General features: G+C 48.8%; 2 protein-coding genes across 2 annotated transcripts; one reads left to right on the top strand and one right to left on the bottom strand.

Annotated features, from left to right (window-relative positions):
• Positions 1-4,769: 4,769 nt before the first annotated feature.
• Positions 4,770-5,640, top strand: C18H17orf114 (chromosome 18 C17orf114 homolog). The gene is made up of 2 exons (XM_058559280.1): positions 4,770-4,842; positions 5,336-5,640. Exons 1-2 carry the CDS (start codon positions 4,770-4,772, stop codon positions 5,506-5,508), a joined length of 246 nt encoding a protein of 81 aa, XP_058415263.1. The 3' UTR covers positions 5,509-5,640.
• Positions 5,641-7,772: 2,132 nt separating this feature from the next.
• Positions 7,773-9,775, bottom strand: PSMB6 (proteasome 20S subunit beta 6). Its single transcript, XM_058559938.1, has 6 exons — positions 9,659-9,775; positions 9,162-9,229; positions 8,700-8,831; positions 8,455-8,584; positions 8,105-8,249; positions 7,773-7,990 (listed from the first exon to the last, which is right to left on the bottom strand). The coding sequence occupies exons 1-6, from the start codon at positions 9,758-9,760 to the stop codon at positions 7,848-7,850; spliced, it is 720 nt and encodes a 239-aa protein (XP_058415921.1). The 5' UTR covers positions 9,761-9,775; the 3' UTR covers positions 7,773-7,847.
• Positions 9,776-10,441: the final 666 nt, after the last annotated feature.

The following is a 10,441-nucleotide window of genomic DNA, read 5'->3' as shown; positions in this document are numbered from 1 at the left end:
CGAGCCCGAGCCCACACCCCAGCGGGCCGGGGCGGGGTCGGCGCTCAGGGCCTGCCCTCGGGGGCGGGACAGCCCCCGGCCTCACCTCCGCGGGATTCTCGTCTGTCCTGTCCCGCCCCGCCGCCCTCGGCCCGCCCCGCCGTCCTGCGCTCAGCCCTTGGCCGGGGGCCGCCTTTTGTGCTGCGGCGCCGCGCGCCCGCTTCGTGCCACCGACAGGCTCTCTCAGCGGTCTGTCCGTCTGTCTCGCGCCGTTGGTCCGAGCGTGCCCGCCGCCGCCCTCTGGGCGCTCGACGCTGCGTACTTTCCTCCGCTCCGATGCGGCCCCCAGGCCCTTTCCGGCCGCCGGCGCTGCCTGGGCTCCCGGCGGGATGCGTCTCCGCGGCAGGGACTTGCGGGTGCCCCCTTCACGGGCCGGCTGCGAATCACATCGGGCCTGGCCTAGATGATTGCAGGTGGAAGGAATGATAAAAGGCCAAGGGATGGTGGCCACAAATTCATTAATGTACGCAAGATTGCATTCTTTCATTCATTCACCATTTATTGCGCACTTGCTCCTTGCCGGACGCTGCGCGTACATTAGTGAACAAGATAGTCACGGAACTGGTCTCCTGGAACTTACAGTCGAGGGGGAAACACGAAAATTTTCAGGTTCTAAAAGACAAAATATTTTTTTTTTTCCTAAAGCAGATTTCTTTATCTCTTCTTATGATGGACATTTGGGTTGTTTCTAGTTTTTGTCTATTGTGAATAAAGCTCAAACAAACATTCCTGTATAAGTCTTTGTGTGGATATATGTTGGGAGTGGAGTTGCTGGGTCGTGTAATAAGTGCATTTCAACTTTATGAGAAACTGCCAAACTGTTTTCCAAAATAGTTGTTTTGTTTTACATTTCCGAAATCAATGTATGGTAGTTTCACTTGTTCCACAGCATGGCCAACATTTGATAGTCAATCTTTTTTGTGTGTGTGTGAGGAAGATCAGCCCTGAGCTAACATCCATGCTAATCCTCCTCCTTTTTGCTCCCCAAAGCCCTAGTAGACAGTTGTATGTCATAGTTCCACATCCTTCTAGTTGCTGTATGTGGGACGCGGCCTCAGCATGGCCGGACAAGCGGTGCGTGGGTGCGCACCCAGGATCCGAACCCGGGTCAGCCAGCAGTGGAGCCCGCGCACTTAACCGCTAAGGCAGGGGGCCGCCCCGATAGTCAATCTTTTTAATGTTAGCCATTCTAATAAGTGTAAAATAGTACATCATTGCAGTTTTATTTGCATTTCTCTGATGATTAATGATGTTGACCATGTTTCATGTGCTTATTGGCCATTTGTATATCTTCTGTAAAGTATCTGTTCAAGTCTTTTGCTAATTTTTTAGAAACTGTTATTTGTCTTTTTTTTTAAAGATTTTATTTATTTTTCCCCCCAAAGCCCCAGCAGATTGTTGTATGTCATAGCTGCACATCCTTCAAGTTGCTTTATGTGGGACGCGGCCTCAGCATGGCTGGAGAAGCGATGCGTCGGTGCGCACCTGGGATCCGAACCGGGCCGCCAGCAGCGGAGCACGCGCACTCAACCGCTGAGCCACGGGGCCGGCCCAGAAACTATGTTATTTGTCTTATTGAATTATGAGTTCTTTATATATTTTGGATACAAATCCTTTATCAGATATATGTATTGCGAATATTTTCTCCCATAATAATGGCTTGTCTTTTTAAAATAATGGTGCTTTTTGAAGAGCAAAATTTTTTTTTTTTGGTGAGGAAGATTGGCCCTGAGCTGACATCTATTGCCAATCTTCCTCTTTTTGCTGAGGAAGATTAGCCCTGAGCTGACATCTGTGCCAATCTTCCTCTATTTTGTTTGTGGGACACTGCCACAGCATGGCTTGATGAGTGGTACACAAGTCCGCGCCTGGGATCCGAACCTGTGAACTCCAGGCTACCAAAGCAGAGAGCATGAACTTAACCACTACACCATCGGGCCAGCCCCAAAAGTTTTTGATTTTGATGAATTTGTGGTAGATGGACCATTACTCAGCAATAAAAATGAATAAAGTGTATAATGGTGCAGCCACCTTGGAAAACAGTTTCTCAAATGTTAAATGGAGAGTTACCATAAGGCCCAGCAATTCCACTCCTAAGTACATACCCAAGGCTATTGAAAACATACATTCACACAAAAGCTTGTACGTGAATGTCCATAATAGTATTATTCAAATAGCCAAAAAGTAGACACAACCCAAATGTCCATCAGCTGATGAATGGATAAACAAAATGCAGTATAGCCCTATAATGGAAGATTATTCAGCCATAGAAAGGAATGATGTACTGATACATGCTACAACATGGATGAACCTTGAAAACATTATGCTAAGTGAATGAAGCCAGACACAAAGGACCTCTTATTGTATGATTCCATTTACGTGAAATGTCTGGAATAAATAAATCCATACAGAAAGGAAGTAGATGAATGGTTGCCAATAGCTGGGGAGAGGGAGGACAGGGGAGTGACTACTAATGGGTACAGAGTTTCTTTTTTTTGCTGAGGAAGAGTGGCCCTGAGCTAACATCTGTTGCCAATCTTCCTCTTTTTTTTGGCTTGAGGAAGACTGGCCCTGCGCTGACATCTGTGCCAATCTTCCTCTATTTTGTATGTGGGTCACCCCCACAGCATGGCTGATCAGTGGTGTAGGTCCGCACCCGAGATCCCAACCAGCGAACCCTGGCTGCCGAAGCAGAGCCCACCAAACTTTAACCACTAGGACACAGGGCGGGCCCCAGGGTTTCTTTTGAGGATGATGAAAATGTTATAAAATTAGTTGTGATGGTTGTACAGCTCTGTGAATAGAGTAAAAACCACTGAACTGTATACTTTAAAAGGGTGAATTTTATGCTATGTGAATGATATATCAATAAAGCTATTATTACAAAAAACATGAACAAATAAACTGTTAGTACAAATAACGTGGATGAATTTCAAAACCATTATGCTGAAAGAAGCCAGACACAAAAGAGTAATACTAAATGACTCTATTTATATAAAGTTCTGAAACAGGCCAAACCAATCTATTTTGATGGAAATCAGATCCGTAGTTGCCTGTGGCAGGGGGTGGGGAAAAGATTGAGTGTAAAGCAGCACACAGGGAACTTGGTGATAGAAATGTCCTGTCTCTTGACGGGCGTGGTGATACACTTGCCAAAACTCATTGAACTGTACACTAAGATGTGTGCATTAAATTCTATGTGGATTTTTACTTCAATAAAGTTGATTTAAAAACAAAAAATCATTGGAGCCAGCCCCTGTGGTGTAGCGGTTAAGTGCGCGCACTCCGCTGCTGGCGGCCTGGTTGGGATCCCCGGGGTACACCCAAGCACAGCTTGTCAGGCCATGGTGTGGCGGCGTCCCACATAAAGTGGAGGAAGACAGGCACAGATGTTAGCCCAAGGCCCGTCTTCCTCAGCAAAAAGAGGAGGATTGGCATGGATGTTAGCTCAGGGCTGATCTTCCTCACACACACACACACACACACACACACACGAAAAACAACAACAACAAAAAACCAGATTTCTGTCTGAGTCAGGCAGTACAGTATAATCAGCAGTGTTTCCCAACCTTTCGCACATCGCGACACCCATAGGGAATGATAATATAGCATTTGCACAGCTTTAGCGGAGGGCATTTAGAATCCCTGGCTAGGGTGCTCTGGACCCCCCAGACCTGGCTGAAGGCATCAATGCCTACCAAGGACATGCTTGGGAAGCTCAGTGGGGTAGTAAACACAGTGAACGCTGGGGTCTACTGATGGGGGTGGGGTTGAGTTCCTGCTCTGATGATAACTGTCTGTGTGACCTTGGGCAAGTTACGTAATCTCTAAGTGCCTCTTATCACTCATCTGTAAAATGAGGATAGTCATAATACTTACCTCAAAGGATCATTGATGTGATTAAATGAGATAACATGTGGGGCCGGAATCAGCGGCCTCGTGGTTAAGTTCTCGCGCTCTGCTTTGGCAGCCCGGGGTTCGCAGGTTTGGATCCTGGGCACAGACTGCTCATCAGGCCATGCTGTGGCGGCATCCCATATACAAAGTAGGGGAAGACTGGCACAGATGTTAGCTCAGGGCTAATCTTCCTCAGCAAAATGAGGAAGATTGGCAATGGATGTTAGCTCAGGGCCAATCTTCCTCACCAAAAAATAAAAAATAAAAAAATGAGATAATATGTAAAAGTGCCTAGAATCTACCTGGCACAGAATAATTAGTCAATTACAACTATCTTCATAAAAGGGGACAAGAACTACTAGACCATTCAATGAGAACATAACATTACCCTGACTAGTAAAGTTGCTTGTTCTAAAAAAATAGACTATTCTTGAAAATTTTCCATCCTGGGCATTCTAAATTCTCATTCTAAAATACAAATGACTCCCCAGCAGTGTCCAGGCTGGCTCCAAGTCGTCTGGCATTGCTGCAAAGAATTTTTACTGCATCTGTCTCTGCCATGTCACTCCTCCCAGTCTCTTCCAGCTTCTCCGTGGGGATAAGAGAGAACCCCCAAATTAAGGGGGCACAAAAGGATAGGTGTTTGAATAGGGTATCCCTCCACCTCTTCCCTCCCCCCTCTTCTCCCCCTTCGGTCCCCTGGCGCCTATAATCACGGGGCGGTCTGAGGCTAAGTGGTAGTTTTGCCCACTGTGGGGGGGCTTGGAAACCACACCCCCCACCCTGGGGCCCTCCTGGCCACTCCTAGCATCCTGGTCTCTTCCATTGTTGAGATGGGTCTCAAGGGGGCATGGTGTTTCCCATGGTGTGGGTGCCGGAGACAGCGGGGGACTGAAAGAGGAGCAGGTATGGGGGGAGACTGAGGAAAAAGGGGGGCTGCCAGGCAGACAGATAAACTGCACTGGGGAGAAAGGTAAATGCTTAAACCAGTGAAGAGAAAAGGATAATCTGTCTCCTTGGGTGGGAGGTGGATCTATCGCTTTCCCAAAGCACTGGCTAAATACTTTGCAGGGCCCAGTGCAAAATGAAGAAGAGGGATCCCTCATCAAAAAATTATTAACAATTTCAAGATGGTGACAGCAGATCATTACACCAAGCATGGGGGGCCCTTCTGAGTGTGGGGCCCTGTGCAACTGCACAGGGTCGCAGGCCAGTGAAGCCGCCCTGCTCTCTCTACACCCCCTCTCCCTATCCCTGCTGATGCCACCGACACTCACCCCCCAGACCCTAGGTGTCTTCTCTAGCCTCTTTCCTCCTCTCTGGGTGGGGGTGTTAGGTGGGGAGGGAAGGGGGACCCTGATCCACAACTCCCTTCTTCCTCCTCCAATCTTCCTTTTAGGCCTAGATCCAGCTGCCCCTCCAGATCCAGATCCCAGTCCAGCTATAGCCCCCATCGTGGCTGAGGGAGACATACCCTCTCTAGGGCCTGGTGCCTACTTCAGCAGGAAAGCCCGACTGTCCTTCCGCCACCAGCTGCATGACATAGCATCGGCCAATGACTCCACCATTTGAAGGGGACAACCAGGGGCTGAACTTCCAGGAAGCCTTGGCAACCTTTCTTCCCCCCACTTAGTGATCCCAGTGTCCAGCTCCCCCAAGTCCCTCATGACCTTCTTATTCAATATATTCAAAGTTGCCAAGTGTTGTGTGTATGTGTGTGTGTGTTGGTGGGGGGAGTAGATGGGGGCCAAGGCACTGGGCTGGGTTATGGGGCAGAGGCGGGATGTGCAGCATGGGGTGGGAGTGGGGACACAGGAGTGGTAAATATTATGCAGCTGATCTAATGCAGAGCCCGTGTGGCTAGCAGGAAGTAAGTTTGCTGCAATCAGCCTTCAGAGCTGAGTGTGGTGAGGGCAGTCTGGAGAGGCTGGGGGCTAGGCAGGACAGCAGATGGGGCTAGGGACAGTGGATGGGGCTAGGGAGCATATTCATTCGATAAATATCAAGCATCCACTCCCCACCAGGCATTAAGGACATATCAGTGAACCAAGCAGAAAGAATTCTCTCTTCCCACTGACCTTACTTCCTAGTAGGGAAAATAGACAATAAATAAACAAATAAGCACGATAGTACAAGATAGCAGTAAGTGCTGCTACAAGGAAAATTAAACAGGGTAATGTGAGAGCGGGGTGGACGGTGGTGTCTCTTAAATTTCAGGTGGTTAAGAAAGGCCTTTCTGATGAGGTGATATTTGAGCTGAGACCTAAATGATGTTTCAGTGTAGGTTCACCGATTGTAACAAATATCCCACTCTGGTGAAGAATGTTGATGGTGGGAGAGGCTATGCATACATGTTGGGGCAGGAGGTAAATGGGAAATCTCTGTACCTTCTGCTCAATTTTGTTGTGAAACTAAAACTCCTCGACAGAATAGTTTATTTTTTTAATCAGGGAAGAGTAGTCCCAAGCAGAAAAAAACAGCAAGTGTTAAGTGCAAAACACTTTAGGTTCTAGAAAACAGAAAAAAAGCCAGTGACTGGAGTGTCAAGATTGAGGGGACCTGCTGGGTCTTCTAGGCCATGGTAAGGAACTAAAATATTATTCTAGATGGAATGGGAAAACATTGAAGAACGTTAAGCAGGGCGATGACATGATTTCACTTACATTTAAAGATCACTTTGGTTGCTGTGTGGGGAGATTGTAGCAGAGCAAGTGTGGAAGCGGCAAGACCGTGTAGGGGGTTCGCCACCCTCCAGGCAAGAGATGATGGTGGCTTGACTCAGGACGGTGCTGTGGAGATGGTGAGAGGTAGATGGGTTCTAGATATTTCCCAGAGTTTTGAGGACTTACTGTTAGACTGAATGTGGAGTGCAAGGGAGAGAGGAGTGGAAGATGCCTTGAGATATGGAGGACTGGGAGAACAGGTTTTGCAGGAAAACCAAAAGTTCTCCATTGTTTAAGTTTAAGGTACAATGTTTGGGGTCAGAGATGCTTCTCTGCTCTTCTTCACTTAATCCAGGACCTTCCCACCTCCTTAGGAAGCCTCCCTGTACCCTCCAAAATCCTCCAGGGCAGGATTATATTCTAGAACAAGGTTTTAAATGTGGTTTCTAAAGTTCCCTCATCCATAGAGTGGAGAAAAGGAGGCGAGACTGAGAACGTTGGCCACTGTTAATGAGCAGCACTGAACTCACTTGAGTGGGGACAGCCTTGGAGAGGCCAGAGTCCACTCTCAGCCTCTCATCCAAGGGGCTAAAGATTGACTTACCATCAAACTCCCCGGGGGAAGGGTGGCTTCCTGAGCTGGCCCACAGCACTCCTAGCGGCTGCCCTCTCCCACCCAACATCTACCTTAACTTCCATGTGCAAACAAGGTCCACCTTTCTCCCAAAGCCAAGGAAGTCACACTGCTGCTCCTGACAAGATGAGGTGACAGAGGTGAGTGTGGAGAGAGGGGACCATGAGCCTGGGTGGGAGATCTGGAGTCCTCCCAGCCTTAAGGCCAGTAGCCACCCATGATGACAGAAAGGAGGCAGACTGAGGGGAGGTGACCCCAGTCTCAGCTAGGTTCTGAGTTCCACCTCGGGCTTGAATAGGGAGAGAGGTGGGTCATTTGTTGGTAGCCCCCACATCAACCACACTCTGGTGTCCTAAGGACGTGGATACGGTAGAAGAAAGGAAATGCAGGGCAAGGTGGTCTGGAGAAAGAGGCTTAAAAACTACCCTTGCAAAGGCTCCTTTTCAACTCCCTTGGAGCTCAGAGCAGTGTTTGGACAAACAGGAGTGGCCAGACAAGTTCAGGCTTGAGGTCAGGAAAAGAATTCCAAAGCACACAGATTCTCTCCGACAAACTGTTTATTGAAATTTGCAACGGTATGGGGTATCTCTTATTGTATCCTAGAATCCCAGGGTTCAGGGACGTGGTAAAGTGGCAATGCTGAATTTGGGGATCTGGTCTCCCAAAAGTACCTGCCGCTCTACCCCTGATTCTGCAATGGCTGCCAGGCGGATCACCCCTCCGCTGGAGCCGTCCCGTTCCATGGCCAAAGCAAGAGCTGTGGATAAAAGAAGAAAGTTGGGATCAGAGTCAGATGCTGGGATCACTGCAAGGAATGAGGAATGTTGGCCTGGGGGTTGAAGCTCACGGGCCCAGAAGCCCAAGATCTCACCATTGGCAGTGAATTGCAGACATTCTTCCTTGGTCATGCCTTCCCGGTAGGTGGCATCAACATAGCCATAGATATAGGAGCTCCCGGAGCCCCCAATGGCAAAGGACTGCCTTACCATCATACCTCCCATGGGCACTGAGTACACCTGCCAGATGGAGGGAGGAGAAAAGTCACCAGTTGTACCCTCCCCACAACACATGTACTTTCACCTGTCCATTGTGGGATTGGTCTGGGAAGAATTAATAGTAAGAGTAAGCGAATTAGAGACTGGAAAGAGAAATAGAAAATGGCTGGGGTGGGGAGAGGATCAAAGGTATGGCTCCAGCGCTCTGGGAGTCATGGTGTCTGACCTGCCCTCCTTCTTGGGGGTCCCAGCCTGCAACGATGATTCCTGCCATCAGGTCTTCCCGGTATCTGTAGCACATCTCCTTAAAGAGGCTGGCTGCCGTGTGTACCAGTGGAGGCTCATTCAGCTCGATGCTAGAGGGTGAGGGGTGTGATAGGCAAGGCAGTGTCAGGACCTGGGAGTCAGACCATTTAGCTCCTCAGGTCCCAACTCCCTTCAGTTTCCTGCTCCTCCCCTGCCCACAAGCACCTGTGGAAACCAAGCTGATAAGTGACAGCATCAGCTACTGCCTGGGTATCAGCTGCTGAGCCTGAGCGGCAGCAGAAAATACGATCATGAATAGGCGTCAGCTTGTCAGTCACTCGATTGGCGATGTAGGACCTGCAAGATGGCAGAATAGTGAGGGAAGGACCCCACTTGCCTCCCACCTCCATCCCATTACTCTCCACTCCCTCAGGGCTCAGGAAAAGGAACTCCAGTATTTCCTATTAGTTCTCATCCTAACTGAAGCAGGCTAGAGAACACACTTCTGCAAGAATTTCACCAAAGAGTAATGGGGACTGAGAAGCAGTAGAAGCTGAACAAATCCTTATCTCCAAGTAGGGAAAATCTCCCTCCCCACAGCGGTCTGTGGAAGGTTAAGGATAGGCTGGCAGGCAAGAAAGGAAGGGAAAGATGGGAAGACCTTTCACATAGCTGTCCTGAGCTCACCCAGTGGTTGTTCTGGAGTCGGCGCCCAGAACCACGCCCCCGTCAAATTGTACGGCCATGATAGTGGTCTGGGAAAAAGGAGAATGGGGTGAGTCTGGGCCCTTCCGCTTTCTCCAGCATACATAAGCCTCAATGATCCCTCTCCCCAGTCCCTAGAGTACGAAAGTCGTGTACCAATGACCCATTATCAAATTTCATGGGAGTCTCAGCACCCCGCAATATACCACAATTCCAATTCTCAAATTCCCAAAGGCACACCCCGCTCTTAAGCTATCGTCCTGCAAGATTCCAGAATTCCACGCTTCAGCCTACCTTCCACCTCCCACCACGAAAGTACCACACCACTCCAGCATCCTCAGAATACTTCTCCCTCTGTCTCGAGCACATCACAGACTATCTCCCTCGCCTGACCCCCAGTTCTCCCAACCCACTCAGGCCTTATCCTTCCATCGCATCAAGCCTTGTGCACATTTCCTGAACCCCGAGTCCTTCCTCACCCCTGTGGAGACTTCCCGGTTTTCCCAGTCTGGGGTAATGGCCTCTGGTCCCCAGGCTGGTGCTGGCCCCGGTCCTCCAGCAGCTACTAAGGTGGCCGCCATCTTTCCCCTCCGCTACTGCCACAAAGCAACTGTCGTAAAGCGCTCTGTCACTCTCTCTTGTGGTGCTCTGAGGCCTTCTGGGGCGAAACTATGCCACGGTTGACGGCAGAACGGAAAAGAAATGTATGGAGAAGATTATTTTGCGACAGTGAGCGCTTGACGGCAGCGTGGCAGGCAAACAACATTTTAAAAACCCGGAAAACAGTCCGCTAGGACTGAGTTTCCTATCGGATTGCGCCAGGTTGAGGTATCTGATCGTAGTAGCAGTTCACAGAGCCTTCAAGCTAGACTTGACAGTCTCTGACTTAAAATGACGACACTGTGTTTTCATTTCTTTCAGGTATATATCTAGAAGTATATACTAGGAGTTGCTGGATCATGTAATAACTCTGTGTTTAGCATTTTGAGGAACTGGCAGCTGTTTTCCGTAGCAGCTGCCCCATTTTATATTCCCACCAGCTACCTCTGAGGATTCTAGTTTTTCCACATCCTCACTAATTGTTATTGTGCATTTTTTATTTTAGCCATCCCTAGTGGGTGTGAGGTGGTATGTTGTGGGTTTTTTTTTTTTTTTTTTTGCATTTCCCTAATGATTAGTGATGTTGAGCAGATTTTCATGTGCTAAGTGACCATTGCATATTTTCTTTGGAGAAATGTCTATTCAAGTCCTTTGCCCATTTT

Source organism: Diceros bicornis, chromosome 18 (genome assembly GCF_020826845.1).
Source record: "Diceros bicornis minor isolate mBicDic1 chromosome 18, mDicBic1.mat.cur, whole genome shotgun sequence".
NCBI classification, from domain to species: Eukaryota; Metazoa; Chordata; class Mammalia; order Perissodactyla; family Rhinocerotidae; genus Diceros; species Diceros bicornis.
Note: the sequence above shows the minus strand (reverse complement) of the source record. Positions and strands in the feature narration are given on the sequence as shown.